The 16,990-nt window shown below is 41.8% G+C and overlaps 1 protein-coding gene across 3 annotated transcripts in view; it reads right to left on the reverse strand.

Annotated features, from left to right (window-relative positions):
- DCDC2 (doublecortin domain containing 2) overlaps positions 1–16,990 on the reverse strand; it is a 249,578-nt gene that overhangs the window by 12,487 nt on the left and 220,101 nt on the right. For all 3 annotated transcript variants that reach the window (XM_073566123.1, XM_073566121.1, XM_073566122.1), the window contains one exon: positions 11,107–11,207. In XM_073566123.1, coding sequence (XP_073422224.1) covers positions 11,107–11,207 — 101 coding nt within the window. The remainder of the gene's footprint in view (positions 1–11,106; positions 11,208–16,990) is intronic.

Consider the following 16,990-nt stretch of genomic DNA (forward strand, 5'->3'; position numbering starts at 1 on the left):
ACAGGCGAGAGACCAGCGATCTGCTGGTTACTAACGTACACATCGGGTATCCAAGGGACGGGCGTCCCTTAGATACCCGATGTGTACGTTAGTTACCAGCGCGCTGATGCAGGGAGCTGGTAACTAACGTACACATCGGGTATCTAAGGGACGCACGTCCCTTGGATACCCGATGTATACGTTAGTTACCAGCTCCCTGCATGAGCGCGCTGGTAACTAACGAACACAGCGACGCCGGGCGCTCGGCGTCGCTGTGCTGATCGCTGGTGAAGCTGTCTGTGTGACAGCTCACCAGCGATCACATAGCGACTCACCAGCGATCCTGACACGTTGATATCGCTGTCGGGATCGCTGGTGAGTCGCTATGTGTGACTCCAGCTTTAATAGACTCTGTTTTGCAGAATGCCACATCCCCTTTGTTATATTGATCAATGGTAGTCTAGAGTAGAGAAAAGCAAATTTGTTTGGATTCGGTTCTGAATACGATCGAAATTGAATATTGTTTTTCCAATATTAGTCGAACACAGCCAAACGTCATTAGAGTCAATGGGAGTAGAAGTTACCGAATATGTTCGGAACCGATCATAAGACATATATATTTTGCCCGACTAGTGTTTGAATATGGCTCGAATATGTCAAAATCAGATTTGGGGCCAAAATCCGAACAAAGTTGCTCATCTCGAGTCTAGAGCCCACCAATCACAAAATGACAGCCGCCCATTTACTGAAATATTTTAGACTGCTTTGGAGGTATATAATGCAAAATTATTCTTTACATGTTTGTTTAGCAAATATCAAATGTTGGTTAAAGGGGTTGTTCAGGACTAAGATATTGATAACCTATCCCTCTTTAGGACAGGTCATCAATATTCGATCAGAGAGACTCTGACACCCAGCAACCCCACAATCAGTGTTTACCAGGTCTTAAGACCCTTAAAGTACACAGAGTTTCAGCTAAATATAATTCCAGCAGGCAAAGCTCGGTATAAGACCCCAATAATCTGATATTGAGGACCTAAGATAATCAATATCTTGGTCCTCGACAACCTGTTTAACATGAAGCAATATTTCAACTGCCTTATATCCCGGGTAGTCCGTAAATGAACAAAATGATAACATTTGGAAAGCTGTCGGCAAGTGTTTATATCACCCGTAGCAAATATACAATGACTAGTATATTCTTAGAACAAGCATAAACAATGTGGAATAGAGCTTTCAAATACAATAAATATGTTTCATTCTGGCATAAAAAAGTGACGTTTCGATAGACTAAGCACGGATATCAAAGAACAAAGATGGGTAAAAAGTAGAGATGGTGGAAACGGATTCAAGGGACCCGATTCACTGGACGAGTTGGTGATCTGTGGATGGGTGCCACGACAATCGCCTTTTATCTGGTGACATCCACGGCTCCTTTTTTGATTAGCCGGCCAGACGCAGATAAGATGTCGGACTAGGCTGGCTAATCAAAAGAACAACCCTGGTTTATTTAAAGAATAAAATATATCCAAAAAAGTTAAAACACAATTAGAGCAGTGTACTGGAGACAGGAGTAGATTTCAATTCAGTCATTCCTAGATATAGGCCGGTTTAAGGGCTATTTTGTAAACAGTTCATAGACCAAGGGCCCATAACTGTGTAATTGCTAATTTGTGTCTGTTTATCATAATATATTAATCAATATTTGATCACTTTCTGCCACAATATGAAAAGTCTTATGTAATACATGAAAGCATTTTCAGCTCAAACCTCCTACTTAGAGATTCCCGGAGAGTATTTGCCCTGGAGTTAGTTATTTATAAAAGGAAAGATGAAATAATTAGTCATGGTCAGAGAATGATGATGACCAGCTTCAAACGCTGCTTTTGCTTTGGACATTGCATACATTATTGGCATTCCCTTTAATGTCTGGCTGGAACTGTCTGAACTCCGTCACCCTTTACTAATTTACTTACTTGGAAATCATCTCACAGTGTATTTATTGTACAGAAAAATACTGAATGTAACACCAGTTAATGAGCTAATTACAATAGATATTGGAATGTGTCTGCGGCGATATTACTAGTCAGGAACCTGATGGTAGTAGTATTACAATTTATCAGTGGCACAACTAGAGTCTGATGAGTTTGATGCGCCTGTTCGGAGATGGCATCCTTCGAATATGAGGGACCTGGAGCAGTTTGCAAAAGAAGATTGGTCCAAAATTCCAGTTGAGAGGTGTAAGAAGCTTGTTGATGGATATAGGAAGCGACTGATTGCAATTACGGTGTTTATGCTAAAGTGTGTGCAACTAAGTATTAAGTTGTGGTTGCCAACAATTTTGTCGGGCCCATTTTGGGGGGTTTTGTGTGAAATTATGTCCAATTTGCCTTTTTTTTCCTCTGCTTTTTTTTTGTGTTGTTCCAATACACACAAATGAAACAACATGCATATAATTAAAGGTGTAAATGAAATAATTTTTTGGGAGAAATGCTTCCATTTTCTGCAACAATTTCAAGGGTGCCAACAGTTTTGGCCACAACTGTATGTTCCTTATCCTGCTGGGTCCCATCCTTGTATATACAGTGCCTTGCGAAACTATTCGGCTCCCTGGAACTTTTCAACCTTTTCCCACATATCATGCTTCAAACAAAGAATGATAATGTTTGGTGAAGAATCAACAACAAGTGGGACACAATTGTGAAGTTGAACGAAATTTATTGGTTATTTTAAATTTTTGTGGAAATACAAAAACTGAAAATTGGGGCGTGCAGTATTATTCGTCCCCTTTAACTTAATACTTTGTTGCACCACCTTTTGCTGCGATTACAGCTGCAAGGCGCTTGGGGTATGTCTCTGAAATTCTTGCCCATTCTTCCTTGGCAAACAGCTCGAGCTCAGTGATGTTTGATGGAGATCATTTGTGAACAGCAGTTTTCAGCTCTTTCCACAGATTCTCGATTGGATTCAGGTCTGGACTTTGACTTGGCCATTCTAACACCTGGATACGTTTATTTGTGAACCATTCTATTGTAGATTTTGCTTTATGTTTAGGATCATTGTCTTGTTGGAAGACAAATCTCCGTCCCAGTCTCAGGTCTTTGGCAGACTCCAACAGGTTTTCCTCAAGAATGGTCCTGTATTTGGCTCCATCCATCTTCCCATCAATTTTAACCATCTTCCCTGTCTCTGCTGCAAAAAAGCAAGCCCAAACCATGATGCTGCCACCACCATGTTTGACAGTGGGGATGGTGTGTTCATGGTAATGAGCTGTTTTGCCTTTACGCCAAACATATCGTTTGGCATTGTTGCCAAAAAGTTCGATTTTGGTTTAATCTGACCAGAGCATCTTCTTCCACATGTTTTGTGTGTCTCCCAGGTGGCTTGTTGCAAACGTTAAACAACACTTTTTATGGATATCTTTGATAAATGGATTTCTTCTTGCCACTCTTCCATAAAGGCCAGATTTGTGCAGTGTACGACTGATTGTTGTCCTATGGACAGACTATCCCACCTCAGCTTTAGATCTCTGCAGTTCATCCAGAGTGATCATGGGCCTCTTGGCTGCATCTATGATCAGTCTTCTCCTTGTTTGAGATGAAAGTTTAGAGGGACGGACGGGTCTTGGTAGATTTGCAGTGGTATGATACTCCTTCCATTTCAATATGATCGCTTGCACAGTGCTCCTTGGGATGTATAAAGTTTTGGAAATCATTTTGTATCCAAATCCGGCTTTAAACTTCTCCACAACAGTATCACGGACCTGCCTGTTGTGTTCCTTGGTCTTCACGATGCTCTCTGTGCTTCAAACAGAACCCTGAGACTATCACAGAGCAGGTGCATTTATACGGAGACTTGATTACACACAGGTGGATTATATTTATCATCTTTAGTCATTTTGGACGACATTGGATCATTCAGAGATCCACAATGAACTTCTGGAGTGAGTTTGCTGCACTGAAAGTAAAGGGGCCGAATAATACTGAACGCCCCACTTTTCAGTTTATGAATTTCCACAAAAATTTAAAATAACCAATAAATTTCGTTCAACTTCACAACTATGTCCCACTTGTTGCTGATTCTTCACCAAAAATGTACATTTGGTATCTTTATGATTGACGTATGATATGTGGGAAAAGGTTGAAAAGTTCCAGGGAGCCGAATACTTTCGCGAGGCACTGCAAGTCTCTCATCCTGGGCCCCATCCTGGTATACATTTCCTGTTCTGCCGCTGTTCCTTATTGCATAAAAAAAGTAAACAATTATACTCAACTTCACTACACTGGCTCAACACGTGGTGTCCTCCTCTGAAGCCGGCGGCTGACTTCAGCATGTAATCGCATGACGTCACTTCCGTGCGCCCCCAGTCACATACAGTTATGGCCAAAAGTATTGACACCCCTGCAATTCTGTCAGATAATACTCAGTTTCTTCCTGAAAATGATTGCAAACACAAATTCTTTGGTATTATTATCTTCATTTAATTTGCCTTAAATGAAAAAACACAAAAGAGAATGAAGCAAAAAGCAAAACATTGATCATTTCACACAAAACTCCAAAAATGGGCCAGACAAACGTATTGGCACCCTCAGCCTAATACTTGGTTGCACGACCTTTAGCCAAAATAACTGCGACCAACCGCTTCCGATAACCATCAATGAATTTATTACAATGATCTGCTGGAATTTTAGACCATTCTTCTTTGGCAAACTGCTCCAGGTCACTGATATTAGAAGGGTGCCTTCTCCAAACTGCCATTTTTAGATCTCTCCACAGGTGTTCTATGGGATTCAGGTCTGGACTCATTGCTGGCCACCTTAGAAGTCTCCAGTGCTTTCTCTCAAACCATTTTCTAGTGCTTTTTGAAGTGTGTTTTGGGTCATTGTCCTGCTGGAAGACCCATGACCTCTGAGGGAGACCCAGCTTTCTCACACTGGGCCCTACATTATGCTGCAAAATTTGTTGGTAGTCTTCAGACTTAATAAAGCCATGCACACGGTCAAGCAGTCCAGTGCCAGAGGCAGCAAAGCAACCCCAAAACATCAGGGAACCTCCACCATGTTTGACTGTAGGGACCGTGTTCTTTTCTTTGAATGCCTCTTTTTTTCTCCTGTAAACTCTATGTTGATGCCTTTGCCCAAAAAGCTCTACTTTTGTCTCATCTGACCAGAGAACATGCTTCCAAAATGTTTTAGGCTTTTTCAGGTAAGTTTTGGCAAACTCCAGCCTGACTTTTTTATGTCTCGGGGTAAGTAGTGGGGTCTTCCTGGGTCTCCTACCATACAGTCCCTTTTCATTCAGACGCCGACGGATAGTACGGGTTGACACTGTTGTACCCTCGGACTGCAGGGCAGCTTGAACTTGTTTGGATGTTAGTCGAGGTTCTTTATCCAACATCCGCACAATCTTGCGTTGAAATCTCTTGTCAATTTTTCTTTTCCCTCCACATCTAGGGAGGTTAGCCACAGTGACATGGGCTTTAAACTTCTTGATGACACTGCGCACGGTAGACACAGGAACATTCAGGTCTTTGGAGATGGATTTGTAGCCTTGAGATTGCTCATTCTTCATCACAATTTGGTTTCTCAAGTCCTCAGACAGTTCTTTGGTCTTCTTTCTTTTCTCCATGCTCAATGTGGTACAAACAAGGGCACAGGACAGAGGTTGAGTCAACTTTAATCCATGTCAACTGGCTGCAAGTGTGATTTAGTTATTGCCAACACCTGTTAGGTGCCACAGGTAAGTTACAGGTGCTGCTAATTACACAAATTAGAGAAGCATCACATGATTTTTCGAACAGTGCCAATACTTTTGTCCACCCTCTTTTTTATGTTTGGTGTGGAATTATATCCAATTTGGCTTTAGGACAATTCTTTTTGTGTTTTTTCATTTAAGACAAATTAAATGAAGATAATAATACCAAAGAATTTGTGTTTGCAATCATTTTCAGGAAGAAACTGAGTATTATCTGACAGAATTGCAGGGGTGTAAATACTTTTGGCCACAACTGTACATGCCGATGTCAGCTGCTGGCCTCTGATTGTCCGGCAGTGTGTATTTCCGAGCCTCTGCGCCGCAATCCACTGCAACTGAATGTGCGTCCGAGCATACTCATTCAGTTGAAGTTTGTCCTGGCATTGGCCCCCACCCGCAAGGGCCCGGTCACGACCTCTGTGAGCACGTTTGTTATGCCCCTGCCCATTACCTTATTTGCACATGGGAAGAAGACATCAAGAATATAATCACTGCAATGCTTGTATATGGCAGGGTAATTTAGGCTTCAGATAATCTACGCAAGCAAAAAGAATAACAGTCCTGAATTTGTTGGCATGCTTCAGAATTTTTGTTAAACAAGTCCCAGCAAATTCAGGCCCGCTCTGAGCCAAAAGGGGTGTTCCTCTCTAATTTGGGCATTCTTGAACAGACACTGGGGCATTTTTCCCAACCAAAATGTTGGTGAGTATGGAAAAGTCCATGTGACACCACAAGTGACTACCATCTGTGCTTCAGTTTCAGTACAACATAGTAGTGTTCATTTGGCTATGAGGAGCAGAGATAGCTAGTAAGCAATGACACCGTAAATTTACTAACAGAGCAGTAAGTAAGGAAAAAACACAAAGCTGCTGGGCTTAGAAATGAAAAAGATATATATTCAGAAAGTAAGAGGATCAACAATTAATTATCACAAGTCTAGCAATACCTTTACATGACCAGCCATTACTCAAGTACTGAAAAATCAGCCTTTGAATTCATGAATTCATTGGTTCATGCTCGGAAAGCCTCCAATGTGGATGAATTACAACAATTCTGCAAAGATGAGTGTGCCAAAGTTCCTTGGCTGTAAAGACTCATTATTGCCAGTTATCGCAAACGCTTGATTGCAGTTGTTGCTGCTAAGGGTGGCCCAACCAGTTATTAGGTTTAGGGGCAATCACTTTTTCACAGACCCTGTAGGTTTGGCTTTCCTTTTCCCGTAATAATAAAGTCCTTCATTTAAAAACTGCATTTTGTGATTACTTGTGTTATCTTTGTCTAATATTTATATTTGTTTGGTGATCTGAAACATTTAAGTGTGACAAACATGCAAAAGATTAGGAACCAGGACGGGGCAAACACTTGTAAATATCACTGTATATCTCAGGTCAATAAATATTTTTTAAATGTGGAGTTATTACAATTATACCAAAGCTACTCTATTTTTTAGCCTTGATCACTTTTATTCAAGGCGTATGTAAAGCACCATAGATTAAATGGCGGAATAATAATAATTCAATACAATTTAAAAAAAAGTTTATTTTTTATTTTCTTTTTTGTTCCATTTGGAACCTAGGAAGGAATGCCAAAGGGAGCCTTATGCCCTTATTGATGAAGCTTTGAGGAGGTTAAAGCAGTCAGGATCTTCTCCGAGCTGTCCCCAATAGACATCAGCTATTTGTTACAATGCAGGCACAGACAACTCTAATCTTTCTACCATTCCTAAACAACCCGGCGTCCGGTCCTTGGTGCCTTTTCTTTTCTCCTTCCCAGTTTTCGCACATTTTCTAAGGCCTTCTTTATTCCAGACACTGGTTTCCGGCTTGTCAAGGGCTCGGACTAGATGTCACTGTGCATAGTGACGCTTCGAGGCCTTGTCCACCTGAAAGACCTGGCTTGGAGTCAACAATTCACAGAGAATGTGCACAATAATAGAAAGATAAAAGATGAGGCGCTGAAGACCAGGTGGTGAAGTCAATAGTTTTTTTTTTCTTAACTGCCTGGTCCTCTACAATTCAGCAAAATGGTGGCTGCTATAGCTTACATTTTGCTGAATTTGTGTGGAGCAAATTGCAAAAAATGTATTCTGGAGAATACGGATTTTCGTAAAATTTAAATAGAACTCAGTTTCATTCAAATAAATTCACTCACCTCTAGCGGTCACCACATATCGATTAGATTTAGAGTTCTCTTCTGCCCCCGAAGAAGCCCAACGAGTGAAACGTGTGCTGGGGCACTGTCCTGGACGGTCATCCGGTATACTCCTCCCACATGGGTAAACACTAATTGCATTTTTCCTGCACGTTTCTTTGCACTTTAGGTGAGGAACCATGCCTCACTCTATGACATTATTCTTGTCCTATCCTTTTTGACTTCTGCCCTCTTTACCCTTAGTGGGTCAAACTTTAAGCACTTGCTTTTTGGTCCGGTTCTGCCTCCTCGCCTGCTCTGACATGATCGATAATAAATTAAATACGACTTTCATATACTATACAGGAGCTCAGGCGGTGGCAGAACCTGACTGAAAAGATTAATATTTGATCATGATTAAGGGTGTTGCGACACCAGAAACGCGTTGAGAACGCAAGCATTTGAATCTTCTATGCTGACATTTTAACCTATATCTGTATCGATTGAAGTGAATAAAGAAATTTGCTTTTACAATATCGTGGAGCTGGACAACCTTTTCTACATTTATATCTTCAAGTGTCATGACACGGCGTCTCCATGCTCCGATACTTAAGATGCCGCTCAGGTGAGCTGGTCTTTTTTTTCTATTTATTAATATTTGACACATAATATTCTAAGGGTCATTTGGTATTATTAAAGGGAATTGGTGCAGCATCTGTGCAAATACTGGATATACATCCAGGTTCAATTTTTGTATCCTCACCCACACTTATTTGTGATTACTGCTGTTGTGTCTTTTAAATTTGACCTTAATAAAATGAAATTTTTATTCATCTTCTCCACTAGGAGAATGTTGATTAATTTCACCCAGTCTGTCGGCTTTGTCAAATTAATAATATAGTATATAGCAGGGGTCCCCAACCTGTAGCTCGGGAGCCACATGTGGCTCGCGGTCCCATGAATTGTGGCTCGCGACTGTCTGCCAGCTTGGTGCGTTAGCTCCTGGTCTAGCAAACAGGTTTGAAGGGAACATCTCAAAATGCTGAATTTTGTGAGCAGCCCCGCACAGAAGAGTAGATCTAGATGCACATATACTGTCTTGGGGTTTAGAGATGATTTAGGTATGGTACGCTGGAGGATGATACTACCTGTCAGAGGAGGTTCTTGAAGCTGCATGCGACAGTGTGTTGGGAGTCCTTGATGGTAGAATACTAAATGGGGGCATTGTGGAAACCACCCCTGGATCTCAGTGTACTTTTTTGGAGTGATTTATGTGGAAAAGCTTTGGTTATGATTATACCTGTAATGGGGGCTTTGGTTGACACTACTTTGTGGGGGGTGGAAGCTGGATGTGGCTCGCGAACCTCTCTCTAAACTGAATGTGGCTCTCAAAGTCAGAAAGGTTGGGGACCACTGGTATATAGTATAATGCTGTCTTAATATAGTGTATAATGTAGAGCTGTGCATATATATATATATACAGTATATATATATATATATATATATATATATATATAGTATATAATGTACAGATGTTTATATAGTATGTTGCGGTGTATATTATAATGTGGAATCCACACTATATACACTGGCACATCTACAATATACGCAGCTGCACTCTATATTCCTTAACACAGTATATATTGTGGAGCTATGTATGCGGTGTATATCTCTCCTGTCCTGTATACATGGTGTAATTCTCAGTATCTGGTGTGTGTGTAAATTGTTAAAAAAGTGGCGGATTCTTTATTAGCCAATGTGGCAGCATTTCAGATGCATAACATAACTTTTCTCTGCTGTGGAACTGAAATGTTGCCACATGGGCTAATAAAGAGTCCGCCCCTCCCCGCTTGCTCAGGGCCCCGGCACTTGCGATACTTACCTCTTCCCGCTCCTCCGCTGCGGCGTCTTCCGACTGTGACGTTTCAGGTCAGAGGGTGCGATAAGGTCACAGCTGTACGCCCTCTGCCTGAACAGTCACAGTGCAGAGAGCCGGAAGATGCCGACGTTGAGGAGTCCGGAGCAGAGCAGCGGCCAGCAAGGAGAGGTGAGAATTTCAGGTTTTTTTTTTTTTTAATGTTTCGAGCAATATATGATGCCCATCATATACTGGAGCATCATTTGGGGCCCATCATACACTAGAGAATTATATGGGGAACATTATGTATGGAGCATCATATGGGGCCCATTATACTGAAGCATAATATGGGACCCATTATATATTGGAGCATCATACGGGACCATTATATATTGAGTAATAAACGGTGCCCATTATATATGGATCATCATATGGTGCCCATTATATATGGAGCAATATCCTGAAAATCGTAGAGTGTAGAGCACCATGTAAATGCAGCTGTGGTGGATCATACGCACTGTGGCGGTGTTCACATGTGGCTCTTCAACTATCTCCCTTTAGGAGAGTGAGGGGCATGACAAAGTAAATTTACTGATCGGGGTGGGGAGTGTTATAGTTTGTGGGCTGGTGGGGTTTGTGTGGCAGGGCTGCTTGATTGTTCTAGTTCGGCCGTGTACATATACATACATACGCATGCTTACATGCATAAGCACATATACATACATATACATACATACGCACACATACATAAATGCATATACGTACATACATACATACATATATATATATATATATATATACATATATACAGTACATACATACACATATATACATATACATACACACACAGGACATAATGACCGAAATGAATGGCTAATAAATCCATGTGCCATGTGATGTACGGATAAATATAAAAAAGGTGACTTCAAAGCCCTCTCTGGTCCAATTAGTGCAGCAGACATAATTATACATTCAGGAGGTATTTAAGAGACCTATAAAGCATGTACCACAGCTATAAAGATCAGCTTAAATGTAATCTTGCCAAATCTAGAGACCTACTTTGAAGCCACAGCATCCTCTCTTAAGGCTAGATTCATAAAAAGGCTACCTAGGGCAAAGTCAACGTTATGCAAATCATCCCTTAAAAACAGTAACATTTGCCAATCTATAACTCTTGAAAACATAGCCTGAAAATGGTTTGAATGCTTCAAATTAAAAGGACTCGTCTGCATTTCCACTTTAATTAGCTGCTGGAATATGAGCTTTAAAATGAGTCCTTTATAGCTTTCCAGCCTCAGCTGCCGGTGGTGAACAGGCGAACAATTTGTATTATTTTTCTTTTTCTCATTACCATTTGATGGCTTAAAAGCTGTAAGGCAAATTACCTGATCAACCGGAACTTCCACTTTAGTGTTTTCATCTTCCTGAACTTCTGATGCCCCCCACATTTCTGATCTGTCTTCACCAGCTTTGAAAATGCCATCATCTGCACACACAAAAAAAGCGAGAAAAAATATGGTTTTACTGAAATATGGCTCGATTCTGGCCCTCGGTGGTGGAATAAAACAACTACAGCTGCTGGACTGATCATTCAGCAGAATAACGTTGTACAATCCATTCCAGTGGAGTAATCATCCAGTCACCTGGGAATTAGCAATCATCAGCAAACGGCACGAACATCTGAGAACAGCTTACACTTTACAGAGCTTCGTACTGAAAATGCACAAATATATGTGTTACAGTACTGGCAATGCTTCTATGAGTCCGACATTGCACAAACACAGTTTATTAAAAAAATAATCGGTTACAATACAAATAGTATACATTATTAAATAGATCTCGCACACTTGATGAGACTGGAGTACTTACTTTAAAAATCCATGTAACAATAGCTGAACAAACAAAAGATTAAAGGGAATCTGTCATCCCTTTTTTTGAATATGAGCTGCCGGCACCGCCATCAGGGACTTATCTACAGCATTCTGTAATGCTGTAGATAAGCCCCCGATGTAACCTGAAAGATAAGAAAAAAGAGTTAAGGCGCCGTCGTCACACTAAGCGATATCGCTAGCAATATCGCTAAAGCGTCACCGATTTTGTGACGCAGCAGCGATATTGCTAGCAATATCGCTATGTGTGATATTTATCTCCGACCGGCTCCCCCGCTGGTTATCGCTGATCGCGCGAGAACGTCCTGGGCCGTTTCTCCTCAGCCGCTTCCTGCTGGGCTTCCTGCTGGCACCGACGAGCGACGCGTGGAAGCGGGCGGGAGGACGTCTTCATCGCCGCGTCTGACAGGTAAGCAACGACCGCTACTACGTCGCTACATCGCTAGTGAGATCTGCCTGTTTGGCAGCTCACTAGCGACCACTTAGCGATGCACCAGCGATCCTGACCGGGTCATATCGTTGTCGGGATCGCTGGTGCATCGCTTAGTGTGACGGGGCCTTTAGATTATACTCACCGGGGCGGGGGGGGGGAGCAGTCCGGTCTTGGTCCAATAGGTGTTGCGGTCCGGCACCTCCCATCTTCATACGATGCCGTCCTCTTCTTTCCTTCCTGTCGTGGCTCCGGCGCAGGCGCACTGCTCTGCCCTGTTGAGGGCAGAGCAGAATACTGCAGTGCGCAGGCGCCTGACCTCTCCCGGCGCCTGCGCACTGCAGGACTAGTCCTAAGTTCGATAAGATTTCTAAAAAGTTCATTTTAATATTACACAGACATTTTCTCCATAGATCTTCAAAGTAAGTACACCTGCCTCTTCCGGTCTAATAAATCTATGTAACATTTAATGCAGTTTGTGTTGTGAAAACGAGTAACAAATCTTTCAATTCAACCATGACCTGCCTATACACGGTAACTTCTACTCGCTTTGTGAGTGCTACTTTTCATGTCTTACTGGGATCACCCTAATCAGGGACTCAGTATATACATGTGACCCTCAAGTTTACGGTATGTGACTTCACAGCTAGTGGCAAGTATGGATGATCTAATGCACAACTTTACAAATAAAGACCTAAAGCTTGTTTGCCCTATTTTCTTGACATACCCTTATTTGCCATAATTGTATCAACCTGTGGAATAAATACCTGTTTTCATGTGATCACCCTCATTTAAATGGGATGAAGCCAATAAGGGCTCGTCTTCCTCTTTATTCAGGCCTACCAGAATTTCCCTGGTATGATCTATGGTACATATGTCCATGTGTGCACGAGGAGGCCAAAGGACATCACAACATTTCTGAAACCCAGAATAGGACCTTGCATCTGTGTACTAGGCATAATAGGACCGCGTAACATCTGTTATACCTGAACATGGCTCACACCATACAAATAAATGGTTGGCATTCCTTGTTCTGCTGGTTCAGTAATCCTCAATTATTTCTGCTATCAATCTCAGACAGGTAGCATTTGTGTGCCATCATGAGTAGCAATGAATGATCAATGACATGTGACCTCTCATAATATAGGCATTATGGCATGTTGCAAATACATTGTATAACACACTAACGGGGCATAACTATAAGTGCAATTGCATCTGGCCCTTGAGCCTAGGGGGCCCAAAAGATCCCTACTGCCCACATGAAAAGACTATTTCAATTAAAGACCTGCGAAAGTTGATGGCCCTGTTGAGAGATTTTGCATTGGGGCCCATAAGCTTCAAGTTATGCCATTGCACACAAACATGTTGCAGAAAATATGCTATCCCACCTGGTCCAGTCTTGACCTTAAAGAGGAAGGGACCTAGACTGTTGCAGAATAGATCGGGATGAGTCGTTGGCATCATTTGAATGGTGTTGTCTGACTTCAATGATGTTGCTTAACTACTATTTTCCTTGGACCTTCACTACTGGAGAAATGTGAAGGTGTCATCAACTTCCAGTGGGAGTGCAATTTATATGTTACCTATGAACCTAAAAGTGACTTGTTATACTTGCTGAATGCTGTCTTACTACAATCTTCTGTGCAATATGTATGTGTCACAGGGTTACCGCAACAGAGAGGAGCCAGAAGACCGCCTCACCTGATTTCTCCTTTTCCTGCACTGATTAAAAGCACTTCACCTTCACAGTAAACGGTGCAAATTTCTTTTAGCAGTGCAGGGGTTAATCTGCTCAGTTGAGAGCTCTTGGAAACTTTCCTGCATTAAGGCTCTCAGCTGTGCACTGTTAGCCACTCCCATCTCCTATATAAACTGAGCCCTGGCTAGCACTCATTGTCAGAGTAGCTTATGCTGCATGGCTGGAGCTTGTTGTGGGTTATTATTGGAGAAGGCATTTGGTGGATTTCTCTGTGACTGTTGCTAGGTATTGAGTGTGTGATAATTCTCCTCCTGCGTATATTTGTATGTATGGTATTTTTCGTTATCCCTGTTCATATTACTTAGTTAGTCTGGTTGGTGTATTACAGGATACTACTAATCCCCTCTTCCCTGGAAGGGGGAAGGGTACAGACTGAGGGAAGAATCAGGAGCTAAGGCAAGGTACATGGTCCCAGTGTCTTCACCATCAGAAGTAATCCTGGGAACAGGGCAAGCTAGGGCACCCCTAGCATTAAGGACAGGGAAGGACCACCTGGTCCCAAAACACCTGACAACAAAGGGAGGGGCCATGCACATAAAAGCCGTCTTCTACAGCGTGTCCACATCGGACATTACCTGTCTGAATCCTGCTCATATAGGTACTATACACATGTTCAAGTTTTTAAATACATCAGTTAGGGACTGCTCTGATGGGGTTACCTTGACATTTGGTAGAGCGGCTTAGTATACACTTTTTGTAAAAAACGTATCAACCAAATACCCTGTTTTGTTATTTTTTTACTAGCACTTGCTGTTTACTGCTACTTTTTTACAGCAGAATATTTTTATACGTTTGTTTTACTGTGTTTTTCTGTGTTTCAGTCTTCTGGTGATGTGAACACTGTCCTACAGACTTGTTCACTGTGTGCATGGCCCATGTGTTTGTATTTAAACTAATTGATGAAGCATCAATAGCAACATCACTACTATAGCCAATGAATCGCTGGCCCACAAGCAATATCTATGTGCATTAATAATACTACATGGCCAACTCATCCATGAATGTTGGGTGTCTGAATATCATCAGATATTTGTACCTGTGTCGCCCTCGCTTTTATCATGGGTAATCTGACCTGGTGCTAGTAAAGCTGTTTCTATTTATGCCCTTCTGTGAGCCAAAGTTTTGAAAAATGCCAGTGAAAAACAATTAATCACCCCCCTCCCTCCCTCCCTCCCAAAAAACCACCAGTGGGAAAAAAAACATTGATAAAGCAGTCAGTAAGTGACCAGAAGCCTAAAAAAAGACATTTTATGTTTACAAGAATAGAAATGATTCCTTAACTTAAGCATCTTCTGCTTGAAAAATTGACAATTTTGACCACCATAGCATAGTCTTATTGGTCACAAAAATCTTCGGCCCCTATTACAGCTATGTGACTGAAACCAGTTAGGTTAAGGGTAAAGTCAGATAGTTGTATAACTCGGACGGGAAACGCAACACAATGCCCGGACTGGCCGTCGGCTCTCCCTAGCAGAGCGTGATAGCCGCATAGAAATACATGCTGTTACACACAACTTGGGAGAGCCAACAGCAAGTGCAAGAATTGTGTTGCCATTTCCATCCAAGTTCCATGGTCGCTTGACTCTTCCTTGACCATTAGTAATGGAGATTGCAGAGTCAATGTTGTAGAATTAAACATTTTTAAAGTTTCTTTATCCCAGAATTCTTTTTTGAAAAAACGCTAATCTAAACAAAGTACCTGTTAATTAACATTGACTTCCAAAAGATGACTGAACATTAAAGGGAAACTGTCACCTCATTTTTGGCCTATGAGATGCGCCCACCGCCATCAGGAGCTTTTCTACAGCATTCTGTAATGCTGTAGATAAGCCCCGGATGTAACCTGAAAGATAAGAAAAACGAGTTACACTGTTGAGGGCAGAGTAAAGTACTGCAGAGCGCAGGCGCCGGACCTCTCTGACCTTTCCCGGCGCCTGCGCACTGCAGTACTTTACTCTGCCTTCAACAGGGCAGATAAAGTACGCCTGCGCAGGAGTAAGAAGGAGGACGCCATTGCTAGAAGATGGGAGGCGCTGGACCAGACAGCGACACCCATCAGACCGGACCCCCGTATGAGTATAATTTAACTCGTTTTCTTATCTTTCAGGTTACATCGGGGGGCTTATCTACAGCATTACAGAATGCTGTAGATAAGCCCCTGAAGGCGGTGGGCGCATCTCATAGGCCAAAAATGAGGTGACAGTTTTGTATTTTAAATGGAATCTAAGTGTAATGGGGAAAAATCCCACATCTGACAAGGCGAAAAAGGCAGTTAGGAATATAAAAAAAAATGTACTCACGCTCTGACTAGACGGCCTTAATTATTTCCTTGCTCGTCACCCACATGCATATGCATGCAAACATGTCTTACACAATCAATGACAGAACAATTTATCACACATAACGCTACAGCATATGGTGAAGTTGGTGTCTAGCTGATTCTCTGGGAAAATGGTAATCTTCATTTTTTTCTTTTTTTTTGTTTAAATGGGCCCTAAATATCAGCACCATTTATAACGCAGCCAGTGTGAGACTCTGCCATTCTGTTTTATATGGAAAAATAGGGGAAAAAAATCACAAGGCTTTTATTCTTTTTTTCAAAATGTACAGGGCCTTGAGCTAAATGTTACATAGCAATGTATCTGAGGCAGACGCCTTTTTGTAATCTAAACACGTGCAAGTCCTTTGGCTTCCAGGATAATCTATGCATGCGCCTTTGTAGCTGAGGTAACTCCATACAATAAAGTTGGGAAAGCATCGTATTTAAGAAATAAATAAATAACATGAAATAAAAGCCATACAGCCAGGCATTACATCATCTGGATCTGAATCTCAGAGAGCAGCGATTGTTTGTAGTCCTTGATATAAAAGGGAGGGAAATACAGTGCAATGAATAGAAGCTTCTGCAGCTGGAGAAATGTCAGGACGGGTCCGCGGCAGCTCTGTCTTGCATCTTTCCTATCTCGCTTTGACAACAGACCATAATTATAAAATGTGTGATCTCATTTTATATGCTGCAAATCTGGAACAACATTTTCTACAGCAATTGGAGTCAGGGAAAAAAAATAAAATGAAACTAGTGAGCTGACTCTGCTAGCAAACCGGTATTGAGACGTTAGACTGGATTCACACACTGCACAAAGCCGATTTATGACACTAGGATGCGGATATTGTGCACTACAATATCTACA

The sequence above is a fragment of the Dendrobates tinctorius genome, unplaced genomic scaffold, assembly GCF_039654945.1.
Source record: "Dendrobates tinctorius isolate UK_male_01 unplaced genomic scaffold, ASM3965494v1 ptg000004l, whole genome shotgun sequence".
In the NCBI taxonomy this organism is placed as follows: Eukaryota; Metazoa; Chordata; class Amphibia; order Anura; family Dendrobatidae; genus Dendrobates; species Dendrobates tinctorius.